At 41.7% G+C, this 17623-nt stretch overlaps 1 protein-coding gene across 1 annotated transcript in view; it reads right to left on the bottom strand.

Moving 5' to 3' along the window:
- Positions 1-684: 684 nt before the first annotated feature.
- LOC149078545 (paramyosin-like) overlaps positions 685-17623 on the bottom strand; it is a 60431-nt gene continuing 43492 nt past the window's right edge. Inside the window, exons 10-16 of the mRNA XM_089240657.1 lie at positions 10255-10495; positions 9843-10038; positions 7177-7305; positions 5593-5757; positions 5252-5458; positions 3511-3711; positions 685-1405 (exon numbers count right to left, since the gene is read on the bottom strand). Of these exons, the coding sequence (XP_089096783.1) occupies positions 1199-1405; positions 3511-3711; positions 5252-5458; positions 5593-5757; positions 7177-7305; positions 9843-10038; positions 10255-10495 (1346 nt within the window). The 3' untranslated portion in view covers positions 685-1198. The remainder of the gene's footprint in view (positions 1406-3510; positions 3712-5251; positions 5459-5592; positions 5758-7176; positions 7306-9842; positions 10039-10254; positions 10496-17623) is intronic.

The raw sequence follows: 17623 nt of genomic DNA on the forward strand, positions 1-17623 counted from the left end.
CTCTCGTGGGACTGGCCCTTAACTGGTATGCACCCAGCCTTAAAGCGATCGCCCACTGGAAGCGATAAACAAGTCGCGCGTAGTTGTCTGTATTCGCAAAACCGATCCCACTGCACAGATAAGAACGAGAACCTCGTCCATTAGCATTGGATTTCCGACTACTACGGCAGAAATTTCCGATCCGAATGGGATCTCGCGACTCTTGCTGAACCTGCACAGGTGCAATACGGTTGTTTACTTTTTCGCACCACTTGCTCCGTTTCTTCTTTTTCCTCCTTTCGTCGTTTCTCTCTCTCTCTCTCTCTCTCCCGCGTGAACATGGAATTTGAAAATTTGATATAATTGCCGCACACATGGATTGCGATATGGCAAGTAATAATAAATTATATATAATTATTTATTTATTACAACCAGATCGCCTGAGTTTATTTCTGATGTCTGTCTTATCAAGTACGGATTTGTTTCTCAAAAACTAAGGTTTATCAATATTTTCTCGAGATTATTATTTAAAACGAACGCATCGTCTGCATGGAGTGGATGATGTCAGAGACGCCCTTTGTCGTCGGACTCGATGTCGGTTGTTGCCGCTCGCGTAGCTTGTCGCATGTTGTCGTATCCAGTGGACGACCCGGTCTTAGGCAAACGGATCGAATCGGGTTGAAGTAAACAGAGACATACACAGAGTCATTTGTAACCAAGTTCTCGTTTATTGACCTTCGTCCATACATTACGACGGAATCATCTCCAATCCACAGCGTGTCCATCAATATGCAAAGTGATATTCAATATTCTACAAATGAATTTTCATAAAAAGGGAATGGGGGAGGACAGACTGGGTAGGAATACATAGAAAGTCGAAAATGCTTCTCTCTATAGTAGAATTTTTCGTCATCCCAAGCCTAATACAGTTACGTAATAAAAAGCCATTGTGTGTATATTCGCACAAACAAACAAAAAAAAAAAATAAAACACAAAAAAAAAAACAAGAAGAAAACAACTCTTGACCAGCTTCCAAGACACCCGATCGATGCTCAGACGATCGTTTTTGTGATCAAAAGGACGTTCTTGAGGAATATGTAAATAGATAATAAGGGGTTGGTTGGTTGGTTGGTTGTCCACATCTCTCTCGAAAAGATATTAAAATGTCCGCAAATGACGTTTTTTTAAACATTAATTAATACTATGTTAGATCTCTCTCTCAATACTGCGCCGAGCTCGTTTCTTCGGAGGTGGTGGTTGAAACCAGCACTTGCTTGACGGAAGTCGGTCCGGAAGTGACGATCGTCCTGTGCCTAGACCTGATGAAAGACAGGTTGCTCTCGGCCTGGTCGGCGCGGTCCTCTGCGGCTTCCAGTTCCCTCTGGTAGCGGCGGACACGGGTCAGATTCTGAGCAGAGATTCCTTCCTGTGTAGGAACACAAAATGTGGTTCAGAGCTGTATAGTGTGTATACATGATTATAGGCAATTAATACAGGGTGATTCTAAATTCACGAGACAAACTTTAAGAGGTGATATGAGACACCTAAACAAGCAGTTTTGGTCATGGAATGTCTGGTCCAATCGTGTTTCAAAAAGAATCATCCGATTTTTAAAAAAAATCATAACTATTCAGCTTTCAATTCCGTTTTGATCGAATAATCTATACGTAGAAAGAGGGAAATCTCGAGTTTTTCACGCAGTTGCCTACAGGTAGCTCTAACGCTCTTCCTTCGGCTGCCACTTCAGTGTTTGTCAAGATGGCGACTGCACAACAGAAATCATTTTGTGTTCTAAGCTTCGCGAAGTGTGAGTCCATAACTGTTCATCGTGCTTTTCGTTGGCAATACCCTGATGGTGAACTTCCTACCACTCAGAGCATTAGGCAATAGTATAAACAATTCCGAGACACGGGTTGTCTGTGTAAAGGGAAATCCCCTGGCTGTCCCCACATGCCATACTAAAATGTGGAGCGCATCCGACAGAGTTTCCCCACGTAGTAAACAGAAATCCACTCGCAGTGGATGCAAATGTGCTCGCAAATGTTTGGGACGAATTTGACTACCGTATAGGCATATGCCGTGCATCCCAAGGTGAACCTTTAGTTTTGTTTGTAAAATAACTTTATGATTATCCATGTAATATAAAATTAATCTTAAGTGTCTATGTTCAATATTTTTCGTAATACACCCATTTCAAATCAGGTGATTCTTTTTGAAACACCCTGTATTTTTTCAATGGATTTACTGCGATATGTGCTATGAACCATTCGAGGGTGCACATATGGTTCTAACATAATGAAGTGCACTAATTTTTGTTGGGAAAATTACTAATTACTAATTATAAATTACTCAAACACTACATTTTTGCTTCATCGGATTAGATACGCCGAGCTCATTACATGGCACCCGTCTCCCACCATATCTTGTCTTTCCTGACTTGGTCTTGTGAGTCCATCTCCTAGGAATCGCGCACGTGATTGCTATTGGCACCTTTGGGAACCTCGTCACCAAAATTAGCGTCATTAATGTGTCACCAATTTGTTTTATTACAGAGTTTGCAACTTATCTTTTCATATTCGAGCACACATTCAATGACGGAAAATGCTTGTTTAGGTGTGTTCTGCCATCTCTTTGAGTTTGTCCTATGAATTCTGAATCACCCTGTAGACATGAATTGAATGTACGTAATCAACTTGTGACCTGTGGACACACCCATACAGATTGCAATGACAAATTATTAATACATTGTAGACCGGTATTTTGAGGAAAAGCTCACTCATCACACCGGCCACACATGAGTATAAAAACACGAGTTAGCCCGTGACCGGTAAACAATGCGTTAAGATGATGGTAGTTGGACTAAAGGGTTTTTGATAAAAGGGCAGTGGTTCTCAATCGAAGTCTTCCTCGCAGCCCTAGGATATTTGGGGAGGGGCATAGGGGAAAATTGCGTAAAAGGGTGATAAGTAGCAAGTGATTAAGGAGGCCACAGAGACCGATGGAAAAAAAACACTTTTGTGGAGCATTCAAATGAATATGGATGGGAAAAGTATGACTAATTTTAGAATCCAGTAAGATAAACACCAGCTTTAAAAGAGCTCCACTAAAGCTGGTGTTAGTGCACTGTGGTAGTGCTACGGAACTGCACTTCGAGAACTCATCGGAGACAAAAACAAATTTCTCATGATTGAGTGTAAGACACACACACACGAGACAAACTTTCCACTGGAGCTATCCGGAAATTCGGTGGATATATTTATGGCAGTTATCAAGAAGAAGACTAAATACACACGGTAGACCAGTGATTCTCATTCTTTTGCCAGACGCGGCTCCCTCGCCCATTTCATGGTTCGTCTGCGGCTTCCCACCAGGATATTTGGTATCCTCCTATGTAAAAGAACCACTTCAAAGCACAAACAGGCACACAAATCAATATCCCCAGCTCACCGAGACACCCCTGACAAAGGTTGGCGATGCCCATTGGAGCCGCGACGCACACGGTATACTGATGGTGTATACTGTGTATTTTACCTGTTCAGCGAGCTGCCTCTTGTAAACCTTGACCTTCTCGGAGAGTTTTTCGCAGGAGTCATTCATCATGGATATGGTCTTGTTGTCTTCTTCGGTCTGCAGGAGCAGCTCCTTGACGCGGTGCTCTTTCTTCCTCAGAATCTTCTGCGTTTCGGAGTGACGGCGCTTCTCTTCCTCCAGTTCGACTTCGATGTCACGGATCTATACAGGGTTGAAAGAAGGAGGTCAATACACTTTTAACATCGGTTGGTCACGAAAGTAGTGATCAAAAATAGATTTCTTAATATATTTAAGCTCTCTTCTAACTAGTTTTTCCAGTTATCCAATAGCAAGAAATAAAATTCTTCTATCAGTTAATTAAAACGTCTGATTCAGCATTATTATAAATCTTAATAGCTACTTCTTTTTGGAATCTTAAACCATGTGACAACCACTATAATTTCTATTACGGAATCCATTCAACTATGTAGATTAACATATCGCAAACGAAAGACTGTGGGATCTTAGTCCAATCTCGCCTAACTAGAATGTAACCCATCCTTCAACTACTACTACTTAATCGTATACCCCTTACATATTCTTCTGCGGAACTTCTAGGGAATCGGTACATGTAGAAACGTGTTGTGTGTGTGTATATATATATATATATATATATATATATATTGTTACGATCTATAGACGATAGATGGCGCGATTTGTTCGATGGCTCTCAGAAATATCAAAATCTGTTGATACCGGTTTCGGTATTGTGCAAAGGAATGCGATTGGCGAAGAACTGGTGAAGGGGTGGACAGAAGCTTCCAGAAGGTTACGCCCATCCAGACATTGGCGCCACAAACCTGGTACTATGAAATAGAAATTTGAATGTTCTTTTTCTCGAAGTTTCGACCGGAGCTATAAGTATGAGGCGATCGCAAGAGGGAGGGTAGATTCCAGGATAGAAATGAGAAAATTCCATAAAAAGTCAGTTGTGATTTAACTTTGCGAAAAAGTTGTTAGTTCTCTGATTAGCTTGTGAATACGTGTATAAATTGCTGTTCTGTAAATAAATCTGTGTTTGTCCGTCGAACCGCTTCTTATTTTGCAACCTCAAAGTCTTGTGGAAAATTATCCGGAACAATATATATATACAGGGGCATGGTGAATCGTTGATCCTAGAGGCATACTTCCAATTAGAAAAAGTTTTCAAATAGCGTGTAGTACTCAGATACGTCATTCATGTTTTAAGGGGTTGAATAGTCATTAAAATATAAAAACTAACATTTTATACAGTCTCCGTGTGCCCCAAAACCCAATTAAAAAGTTGTTGCCTTTTTAGTTGCCCTCGCTCCTGATGCTAACTAAAAACATTCCCCGTTTCTAAGTGCAATATTCACTGAAATATTTGAATATTCGTGGCTAACATCACATCATTACGTGGATAAGCATCACGTAACAATCAAAGTTAAACGATTGTAACACCCCATCTTTTGAAATCTGTAACCATATTATTTTTTCAAAAGGACTGTTAGTTTTATCTTCACTGTTTTAAGATATTTCAGTATTAAAGTTGGGGGGGGGGGGGCTCCCTTTTTCTGAACAACTTGTGCCAGAAACTAGATGGGTGTGTATGTGTTAGGGTAAATCTTGTCCTCGACAGGGGGGTTGCAATACAGTATCGCGGTAGTGTTGCACATAAAAGAAAGAATTTTCACTGTTACGGCTGAAATTCTTCCGCATACAAAATGTCAAAACCCCTCACCCTGGCCTCCAGCTTGCTGACAACTCTACGTCCTCCAGCCAAAGCGTTGACCTCGACTTCTTCGATGCGGACTTGCAGAGTCCTCACTTCGACCTCCAGGGACTTCTTGATGGATTCGATCTTAACCATTCGTTCCTGTTCCTCCACCATCAGGTCCTTGGTCGATTTCAGCTCTATGATGGTCCTGTTATAGCGCTCGTCAGAAATCTAAAAGAAATCACACATACACATACTCTATTATTAAAAGTCGCTAGCTAGTACCTGATTATGGTCGAATTCGGCCACCATACATTTAGTGATACTATAATGATGAATGATAACAACTGCGTGCTAGAACTCACTCTGAGTTCCTTGGAGATTTCTTCGTAGTCATTCTGAAGGGCGAGATATTCGTTTTCCAGCTTGCCCTTGGCGGAAGTCAGGTTCACGTTGATGGTGTTCAATTCGCTGATTCGTCCGCCGAGTTCTTCCAGTTGCTGCTCCATGACTCGTTTCGCGCGCAACGTCTGCAAAAACATACACATAAAATGCAATGAATACAGGCTCTTACACCGTGTGTGATCAATCTCTACAAAATGCATTGAACATTGAATACAGTCAAACTCGGTTGTAACGGCTCCTCGGCTATAACGTCAATAATTGGTGATTTCCTAACACTGATTCCCGTAAGGAATAATGTTTATGAACCTCGCTTATAACGTTGGTGAAAACGCAACGACCTCGGATACAACGACGCTATTACTTCCGTTTCCGAAGAACTAATTTGGATTCATTGCGATTTTTTTTGTTTTTAAAAAAAAAAAAAAAATATTTCAGTGTTTCCCAACTTGTGGTCCGCGGACCCCCCCCCCCCCCTGGTGGTCTGAGTGTTTTATAAGGGGCCAGCGATATTGTTTTTATTTACTACCATTGCAATGAATGATGCATTTTGTTCTGTGAAACTGAAATTCAATTTTTATGGTATGCAAATTATGAGAAAAATGCATTTTACGGGAGGGTGGTGTCCGAATCGACCTTCTGACGCTACGTGTGGTCCGCAAAGCATTGATCTGTATTACAAGGGATCTAGGGGGGGGGGCGTGATGGTAAAATGCTTGTCTATCACAGTGAAGGTTGCAGGTTCGCAGGCACGGTCGCAGGTTCAAATCCGGGGAAAAATATAGATAAGAAATTTTCCCTAACGAGCTTGAGGCATCAATAGATGGCACCTTCACTTCCAACCCAAATCATTGAAGGCAGTAAATTGAAATATAGCGATATGGCCAGAGTTGGTGTTTGGTAAAGTATTACAAGGGGCCCGTAGAGCATTGACTTTCGCTGTAGGAGGTCTGTGACATCAAAAGGGTTGGGAAACACTGTTTTAATTCATTGCGATTTGCAATGGTACTCCATTTCTCCCTCCATTGCCGTTTTTATTCAGCACTTTTTTGCAGTAATTGACGACTTCGCTCACCTTTGGCATGTGTGACCCTTAACGTATTTATGTCGTCAGTGTTATGCTTGTGTCGTGCTCTTGTTGGTGCTGCCATCTGTCTTCCATACTTTGAAGTGAAGATGGGAAATTCTTGAATTTTTATGCGATGTAAGTTGAGGGTTCTGCCTGCTGTCTGCGGGGAGAGACTTTTTCGAATGGGAGACCCGCTTATATTCGCGCCAAAAAGTTTAAAAATCGAACTTCATTTGAAGCATTTGATTGCACCCGATTATATTTTTCGTGTTTAAATGTTTTGCCACAACTTCTGTTATAACGACAAAATCTCGCTGAATCTTCGATGTCTTTATGACCGAGTTTGACAATAAAATCTTTGAATGTCGACTATATCACTCTTGTTGATAATGGAACAATTTGCGACATCTATCGCTGATTTACTTTTCACGTGAAATCACAAAAAAAATGCGCTTAATTGTATTATTATTATTACTACCTGCTCCAAAGTGACGCGGACTTCCTCGAGTTCAGCAATGAGCGACTGGCATTTCCTCTGGGACACTCCCAATAGATCGATGGTCTGCTGCAACTGCCTGCTAACCTCGTCGTAGTGAGCCTGCAACTCCTACACATTGGCGACAAAAAAAAGACATACAGTGTGTTTAAAAAAAAAGAATACTCTTTATACTGACATTTTCTTACGACGAACATTCTATTCGTTACGTTTATGAAATTGGTAATAACAGAATATGTAGGATATATATGGACGAGTGTTTCCCAAGCTGTTAGTACACATTCCCTTCGAGGCACGCGATGGGCCATCACGAGGTACGAGACGAATAAACAGCAATGGCGGAAAAAAATGGGTAAAGGAATAAAAAGTTTCAGAGTCACGGTACAATATACCAGCAGGTACGCAAGCTTTCTACGTACTTCTGGAAGTAAGCAAGAATTTCTGCGTGCAGTATTTATTGCGGTACGAACTTTCAAGACATAAACAAGTCTTTACTTAAGGGTTTACGCATAAAGTAATAATAGTACATATATATGTTATAGTGTATATATATTTTCGGGTATATATCTTCGAGCGGTTCTCAACCGGTGCTCCGCGGAGCTCTTGGGGCTCCTCGTGCACTCTCCAAGGGCTCCGCGGCCGCTTGTGGAAAATAGATAAAAACGATAAAAGCAGTAACATTAAAAAAATTATAATTGTGAATATTTTTAAATAGTAAAAATAAATCAGTAACTTTGATGAATAATTAAATAATGGGCCTATGGGGCTCCGTCATAGAATTTTTTGCTTAAAAAGGGCTCCGCGAGTCAAAAAAGGTGTTGAGAACCGCTGGTCTGTGGGTTTACGCAAGCCCATGTCTAGTGGGGTTAACAAGACTCGCGGCGTACGCATTTCTTCGGGGTGGAGAGAAAGGGTATAGGTACGTACAATCAGTACGTATACTTAGGCACGTTATTTCATATATAATATATATCAGCTCTCCCCAATCTCTCCAAGTATCCCCCACTCACTAAGACTTTGAGCAAGCCTCCCCACGCCATACAAGAAACGCAAGTGCTTTCTGCACATTTCTAGAGATGCGCAAGCCATCTTCGCATTGTTTTAAAGGAATAAGCACTCCTTCTACGCAACTCCGCGTTGTGGAGCGCTAGTATCCTACGCTTTTCTGGGTGTCAGCTAACCTCGTACACACATGTCTAGGGAAGATCGAGACTTGTATGCTTTTCACAAGGGATATATAGGCCTCGTACGTATGTCTGAGGATAAAGAAGCGTGGCCCACATTTCTAGCGGTGAATAAGCCTCCTACGAATTTCATTGAGGGTCGTACGCCTTTTATACACATTTATAAGAAGGGGTACTCAATCACACGCCTCTTACGCATTTCTAGGGATTAAGCAAGCCTTCTAAAGCATTTCCGGGAGCGGGAGGCGTTCTTGAAGCCAAGACTATTCATCTACGTCATAAACCATGCATACAAGTTATTCATACAGAAAAGGGTAAGTTAAACATTCAAATCACTGAATGTCCCATAAAGACGAGTTATATGGTCATCTTGTTTATGGACCCTTGTCTCGGGGTTGCGACGGTCCCAACCGAAGTATCAGGGAAAGATTTATTTTCATGGAATAACGTGGTCAAATCTATTGTTCTATATATCACTTTGGTGTTCCCCCCCCCCCCCCCCCGAAATAAATTTCTCGCTACGGGTCTGTGCTTGAAACATGAAAGTTTGGAAACCACTGCTCCAGACGAAACTGTGGGAGTGAGAGAGTATGGTGACCGATCAAAGGCAAGGATTTATGGAAGTTGTAGAGCCATCTTCCTTTCCAGTAAATGGAAAAATAATCAATACATATTGCGACGTCTATAATTTCTCTTAATTTATGATTGAAGTTCTTTAAAGTTTCAAATCAAGAATTTTTTATACTACGATGAGGTAAACTTGTTGAAAAAAAGTTTGTTTTCACCGCCGGGTATTAAAAAACCCAGGAACTCTAGCGATCCGGGCAAAGTACACTGACCATAATACCACGGAGTCATGACTTCTCTTCCCCTAAAACACGGGCAGTAGCGTGATGGAAAAAAAACATCTGTCTCTTTCTTAAAGTTGTTTCGTTTACACGGTTTTGTGCATTGCAAAGAAGCTGTCACACTCCGCTGATTATACGAAGGTTTCAACAGCTGACTGATGCGAGGATGAATTCAGGAAATAAAATTCAGCTGCCTTGGCGGGGAATCGAGCCCACGTCCTCTCACTTACCCGTCGAGCGCGTTAGACCACTAAGTTTCGAAAGCAACGAACCTCTCTCCTTAGAGATCGAGCTTTGTGAGCTTTGGCCCGAGTTAGATCCGACTGTCCATGTATGGTCCCGTTCAGTGCACACGAGCTAAAAGGGAAGAGGTTCGTTGCCTTTGTTTTGTAGCGTAGTGGTCTAGTGCGTTCACTCGGCAAGTGAGAGGATGCGGGTTCGATTCCCCGCAAAGGCAGTTGAATTTTTTTCCCCTGAATTCACCTTCGCATCAATCAGCTGTTGAAACCTTCGTATTGCAAAGAAGCACGCGCGTGTGATGATTTTCACAGCTCTGTGAAACTTTTTTAAACAGTAGAATGGAGATTGTTAATAAAATCTATTGTGTCGTACGGACCATGATCTTCGTGGACTGGATCTTGACGGTCTTCTGTAGGTCGATGTTCTGCTTGTTGGAGACGTCCAATTGCATCTCGATCTCGGTGATCTGGACCTGCATCTTCTTCTTGATCCTGGCCACTTCGGTCTTCACTTTGGCCTCTGCTTCGGAGACTCTCAGGCTCAACTGCTCGATTTCAATGGTCATTTGCTTCCTGTAAACGAGAATTTATTTCTTATCATCGCAGAAAAATATAGGCCTTAATCTGTGATGAAAAGACTAATGACATCCGAATTGCAAGAATTAAGGACCCACATTGGAGTTTTTTGAGTGAAAAAATGTGTGAATTAATTACGATCTATTTTGAAGATTTTGTTCAAATATTCAATCAACATTTATTTATGTGGTATGTGAAAATGATGATCCCGACCTCAGGGATTCGATCTCTTCTTCCTTCTGAGCGATGCGCCTCTCTGATTCGTGCCTCACGGTTGCGAGCTCGGAGCTCAACCTCTGGGCCTTAGACTCTTCTTGTCTTCGCAGGGTCTCGGCCTCTTTGTAGGCGATGCTGAGCTCTTCCCTCTCGTTCTCGAGGCGCTTGATCTCGATCTCCATCTCGTGGATGCGCCTTGTAGCATCGCTGAGGTGCACTTTAGCGTCATTCAGTTCATCTGGCAAAGACAAACACGAATCAATCAAATCCATGCACAAAAAAGTAGTTTCCCGTGCTTTTTATATTCAGCGTTCATATACCCAAGGCCCATCTTAGTAGCGAAATGGGCCCTCGGGCGAATTAATGTTCTGAGATCGCTTCCTAGCTCTAAATACCTGCTCACCAATTTTCACGCACTTAATATCATAAATCCCGTAATGATGAAGCCTTTTATGCAAATGAGGCCCTTGGGCCGTGCCCTGATGGGTCCATGCTTTGAGACTGCCCTGCTTTAAGCTAAGGTCACACTCATGTCAAGGCTGGCCCAATAGTTGTTCGCAAACATCTGCTTCCAATGTTTGTCTCTCTCTCTCTCTCTCTGCTGGAAACACTACGTAGAGCGGCATAGGCTGTCTACACACTAGCCCAGCCTGGCTCAATGAATATTCGCTTCCAAAACTATGTAATATGCTAACGCGTGTTGAGACTGTGTTGGCGTTCTTCGACTGATGTGGCGGACCAGACGAATTGGAAGATAGGGAAGGTTGGGCTTTTACTTAGGCTGGAGGCCCGAAGGTCCTGGTCGCTTCCTTCGACCAGGTCTCTAAATACCTTCCAGTTCCCCCCCGCCACCCAACATTTGACGATTATTGCCAATGGTGGAGCGGCCACACGCCATGACCAAACTTGAACGTATTGGACCAGGCTCGACATGAATGTGACCCTAGCTTTAGCCAAATTTTCGCTCAATTAACAAACATTTCGCTGAATTAAACAAATGCAAAAAACAGAAACAGATTCCGTAGTTTTTCAGTGATTATAATCAATTCTTTGATTACACGAAACTGAACACCATAGTTATATATATCTCATCAAAGCAATTACTTACCACCTATAACCGCTTCCTCAGCACTATGTCCATTGACGCTAACAATCACGTCCGCGGATGGACATTCCGCATCAACACAACATTCGTCTTCAGCGACGATATTTGCATTCTCACACGTGTCGTTGTCCTCCTGATGGGTCGTCGTTATTGCCGTCTCTTCCGCTGGACACGGCGACGAATCGTCTTGTCCAGAGCTCCGCCCGTTCACGAAAATCTGGCTGAATTCTTCCAAAGACAGGACCTTGACATCTTTATCTGGTTTATCATCGGACGGGCTTTTCGAGTCCCGGCATCCAGTCTTGACGTCCGGTGATGGTGGCGACGATATCGGAGTACTCGGAGCAGAGAGCCTTTCAGTCTCTTCGACCACCATTTTTTTTTACAAGATATGAGAAGTGTCCTTTCAAGTTCTTTTTCTAATCGAATCAAAGTTTGTAGAACCAATAATCCCAAGATCGTCCCCAATTGGACTATCAAATCAATAGGCACAGATGCTGACACGCACCTCAATTTAGAATCTCATCAAATCCCGGATGCAGGTAGGCACACACACACACACAGTGCTTCTTCACATTTGACACTCCTCAACAGATGCAAACAGTTGTTGAGTGCTCTTCCTCTTTCCGAGAACCTCTTTAGAAACAGAAACCACTTTGGTAGATTTTGTAGAACCAATAGGACGTAGACGTTACCCAGTGACGTAAGTTACGTCAAATGAAGAAGTCTTCTGAGAACGTTGATGTGGGAAAAAAAACGTTACTTTTTTTTTTTTTAGCGGAGGAGGTGTACAAGACAGTGGTGCTGTATGTAATATACATGGAAGACATGTGGGGGGGGGGGACGTTTTGAGGACTTCCTCCGCAGGTGCTCGCTCCAACGTGGGTTTTTTATCTGTCTCATTTCCTCCCCACCGAACGTTGTCGATTATTTTTGGGAAACCATCCGTTCGCTAATGACAGTCAGTGTCTTTCAAAAGACACTATTCTCGAATTATTTTTGTTGTAGAGAAGTTCCTGTTCTTAGTTTACTGCTAAATAAAAGTTAAAAAAACCCCTCCTCAAGAAACACGGGATCGTTTCTTCGCTTATGTGTGCTTTCCTCTGAAAAACAATGGCAGCATCTGTCAGCGTACAATCGCTGACGTAACGTCGGTGCAATATCGGAAATTGAATTGAACAGCTGTGCAAAGAGACTGATATATGCTTATATACTTATATATATGTACCTGTTTCTATATTCGAGTCGTACATATCAAAACCAGCTCTGTCCCCTCCATAGGAGATACAAGCTCGTTATATCGAGGTATGTGGACTACGTCGAAAAATAGTCTGACATTGTGGAAACAGATACATATACAAACATAAATCAGTCTCTTTGTACAGCTGTTATATTCGATTTCCGATATTGCACCGACGCTACGTCAGCGATTGTACGCGCCTTTAGTATAATACGCTGACAGATGCTGCCATTGTGTTCGAGAGGGAAATAAGGCCTCAGTCCCACGAGAGTAGGCTAGGGGACCCTTGGTAAGATAATTAAAGTTGAAGATAATAAAAGTCTTTGTCAGGATTCGTGGTCGTCTCCTGCCCTCTGGGAAGCAATAATTTTTATGGATACAAAGGCAGCGGAACGAGCGTCTTCCTTTGAAAATGATCGGACAAGTACGAATAGTAACCACGCCGGCTGTGGTTTTTGCGATTTATGTTCAACAAAGACTTTTATTAACTTTAATTATCTTACCAAGGGTCCTCTAGCCCACTCTCGTGGGACTGATCCTTAATACAAAAGCGAGGAAACGCGATCCAAAGGAGGAGGGATTTTAACTTTCATTTAGAGCTCACAGACACTTCTCGAACGGTGACCAAAGCTACATACCAAAAAATATATGTATTTTTCTGTATTGGAGTCTCCAATAAAGAATGGGTTGGTACATAGTGTCCCCACGATCGACTGTCGGTTTTTCAAAATGGGATAGAAAGGAAACTGTTACATTTCATTTATTAAAATAAAAAAATTAACTTTTCATACGGACACACCGGGCTCAAAAACCAAATTAGAAATTGGTTGTAGTAACAGGGTGTCCGTATAAAAAGTTAATATATTTTTTTAATAACTACACAAAACCCCTTGCAAGGTGAATGACGTAGCTGAAATTCCTGATTTTGCGCATTTATACTCCGCAAGAAGGGCTTTAATATCTGTTACCGTTTCCTCACTATCCCATTTTGAAAACCGTCTGTCGATTGCGGGACACTCTGTTCATACTTGTACTTCCCAATAGTCTTGTGCTTCGTCGTAGTACAAGACTATTGGGTTATATAGTACTACTTAGTACTTCCCAATTTACAAAAGCCAAGGGTAGATAAAGTTACAATTAAAGTACGATCATTCAGACATTGGACGTTTAACGTTACTTATATTGAAATGCCATGGCATGGTAATTAGGCTGTCTTAATGCACACAACTCGAAGAAATCAAAAGGGTATTTTCTTCGTCCGTATTTTTCTACCTCCTTACCAGATCATGGCCCGCCGCTCTGTCTCAATGAAGATATTTTAGCAAGTGGTCGAAGAAGATATGAGTGGAGTGTAATGTCCACCGATACTCAAATTCGTGGTCCCACATCCCACTGTAGAACCCCCTTGGAGGGAGGGGCTGAGATCTTTGGCGATCTCCGAGCCAGATTTTTCACAGGCTCCTCCATAGTAAGTTTACAGTGCAAAAAAAACAAATAATGACCAAAATCATAATCGATGTAATGTACTTATAAGAGGAGATGCATTGCCCCCACATCCTGCAGCAGGGCTCCTTGGCTGGGATTTTTAGCGAGCCCCTTTATCGTGAATTTAGAGCAGTGTTTCTCAAAGTGTTTATCGCGGCTCTTAGGGGTATCACCAACCTTTGTCAAGGGCATCGCTGTGAGCTGGAGATATCGATTTGTGTGATTATTTATGCTTTGAAGGGGTTATTTTATAAGTGAAAATTTTAGCTAGAGACTATTTTGAGTAACCGCACATAAACTATGAATTCAGCAAGGGAGCGGCAGAGTGACAAAAGTGTGAGAACCACAGATTTATAGTGTAAAAAAAAATTATGAGAATCGTGCTTGGACCCCCAGGATGGAGCCCTGTCAGTCCCACTCTTGTGAGGGTCATGCCCAAGTTATATACAAACATTAAGTTTGAAAAAAAAGATGCAGAAAGAGAAGATAATCATATATCAAACAAGTGAAGTAAGTGAACCTTTTGAACTTAAACACAGAGTGGTAGCCACCACCACCATTCTGGAATGGATCCAAGAAGAGGGCCAAGATCGTCTCAAAGGCGGATCGGCCCTTTCTTCTAAGTTTTTGTTGTACAGTACAATCTTTCTTTGAAAAGTCTCTGTTTCGTTTGTACCTCCAAGAGAGAAAGAGATCATTCACCTTTCAGTTGCCAACGCTAATCAGTTAACTTTTGACGATGCTATTTCAGTCCTTCGGGGAGAAAAAGACGGCGTTATTTGACTGATGCGCAGCAAAATACTATCTTTTTGCCTGCTCTCATGAACGGCTCTCACAACCACCGTTTCCTCTGTTATTCTTCTCGGCGTTTAAGAGAACAAGAAATAAAAAAAAAGCAACACACGGCGCACACAAATGTGCTGTTCTGTGTTTTCTTTCGTCTCCTATATTCTCTAAAACTCAGCAAAAACAATGTGCAGCAAAGATAGAGTTTCGCCCCGGACCGAAAATGGCTGCGAATTTCAGCATGGAAAAGAGTATGTTGAACTTTTTTGCCGCAGGAGAGTCTCGAAGCAGTCACTCATATGTTATGCATAAAGGACTTGAACGATCTTGAAAAGATCTTGACGAAGACTAATGAACTTGATAAGTTATATAATTCTCTGGCAGGCATTACTCTCGAGAGAAAAGACGATACAAAAACCTGCCAGGCAGATGAGTGATGTTATCTGTATCCGGCCGTCGTCATTCAGCTTTCGTAAGGGTTCGTAATCCTTGATAGAGGATGATAGGGTAAGAATGATCTTATTTTTAACATTGGCAAAACACTCTGGATTATTTATTTTTTGAATTCCGCGGTAGCGTCACAAGCCCCTTTTTTTAACATCCAAAATGCCCACCAGTCTTTCTGTTTAGCTCACCAGTAAACAGAAAGAAAAGGTCACCTCCTTCTAGCGGTTGAATTACATAACATTTTACAGGTTTTTGAAAACACTTCATTTGCATATCAGTTTCAGAGGCTCTCAACCTGATGATAGTCTGAAATCTCTAAAAAGGTAGCTTCAGAGATGATCCGCAGACCACTAAGAAAGGTTCCTAAGGGCTCCGAAGGACGTGTTTCATAACAACGCACAAATCAGAACGAAATATATTGCAAATGACTGAGACACAAAGCAGGAGGTCCTAGGTACCTTTGGCGTTTGACTAAAGGGGGAGGGCTCTTGAATGTGAGCTATATAAAATCCACAAACCATAGAGCAGTGAATTTCGAATAGTTTACGGAGCCATGAGAATAAATGTTTGAAAATGCCAGTGAAATGAGTAATGATTCCCGAAGGAAGTGCCGTGAGATAGTTTGGGATAAAATTTTATTGGAAGTAGTAATAAGTCTGTGATTTCTGTGTAAACTATATCACGACACTTTAGGCTTCCACCATGCCTTCCCCCCCCCCCCACCTCACAAGTTTGGGATTGACAGGGCTCCAGCCGGTAGACCCGGGACGAGTCGTCTCTCATTTTATGTTTTTTTCACACTATACATTTCACACTATAGATGGATCTGTGAAACGTCTAGCCAGGGAGCCCGCCAAAGATACTAGCCTAAGGGCCCCTGCTGTGGGATGCCAGGACGATGAGTACCGCCAATGTCTCGGAATCATACAAGGGTGACTCAATATGTTTTAAAATTTCCAAGGGTTACCGCGAAATGTAAAGGTTTTGGAATCCCTGCCTGAGAGTCAGCTCCTCTTTTTTTAAATGATCTTTTATTTTTATTTCTTTTCTAAAGTGGCCACCCAGCATGGATTTCTTATAAAATGGCCAGCAACATTGAGTTTACCCAATGATCGCAGACGGGAAAAATCAGTCGATCAATCAATCAGTCAATCCTCATCAAAAGGTATTTCTTCCTAGTCCTTGAGGAGTTATTGATGGTTTTCTGGAAACAGTGTAAATCTCTTGGACTTCTTTCGCTGAATGTCCTTGGTATTTGTCTACCTCGTTTCGCACCATAGGACAACACACGAATTTTGGTAACATGGGCAACGTTCCCTACTTTAATGGACGTTTTTTTTCCCCCCAGAAGAAAAGATAAAGTTAAATTTAATCTGAAGCACATGAAAAAGGGTTCGTTCATGTGTTGTCTCGTCTTAATGAGAGCGTTACGTGGTGGTTGTTGCTGTTGTAGCGTCGCCAATCTATTATAGTCTCTCATTCACATCGTCAGCAACTAGTCGCAATGAAATGCAGATGCATGCCATCCGTGCTCTCACACAAAGACTCCTAAATTCGAGATTAGCATTGTGTGCATTCCGAGTTACGGTTTCAACCATTAGTTCTTTTCCTTTTCCCGACCGATAACCCGAACCACATTTTTGGTTCCTACAAACGCGCGACAGAAAATTCCACAGTGATTTTGGTTACGAAGAAGAAGATGGAATAGCGCTCGCTTCTGTCTTTGCTATTTTACCTTATCATTGTAAGAACGCGACGAGGAATTTAGGCAACATTTTCACTTTTATTTCGTTAACGTAATCGATATTTTCGTGGACGAAAATGTCGTAAAATTACTGCTGAAAAGCAATGATTCTATGTCAATAATACTTTTATTACACAAAAAAAATGTAATAATACGTACAGAGGATTTATTCTACAGGGTGTCCCACAAATTCGTTAATAGTTTAAAAATTTATAAAAAATGAAGGATTTGGTATATTTCAGTGTTTTTCAATCTTTCTGAACCCCAGGGCTAGTAAAATATCTGCAAAAATTCGGTGGGCCGCTTGTGCCCCGTATTACGGGACATTACTGTGTTTTTAGTTGCTCCGAATTTTTTTATGCATTTGTCCCTTTTTTTTAACTATTCTTATTTGAGTTTTTGTTATATTTACTAAAATTAATAAACGGTGTTTTCATAGCTTAGGGGCCATTCAAGTATTACGTCAGCAGATTTTTGTCCATTTTTGGCCCCCCCCTCCCCCTGTCAGCAAAAGTGTGCAAAACACTGACACACCCATAGGCGTAAACTTCTATAGGGC

Source organism: Pholcus phalangioides, unplaced genomic scaffold, assembly GCF_987345545.1.
Source record: "Pholcus phalangioides strain wild (caught in Gottingen) unplaced genomic scaffold, Ppha-v1.0 ptg000013l_1, whole genome shotgun sequence".
Lineage (NCBI taxonomy): Eukaryota > Metazoa > Arthropoda > Arachnida > Araneae > Pholcidae > Pholcus > Pholcus phalangioides.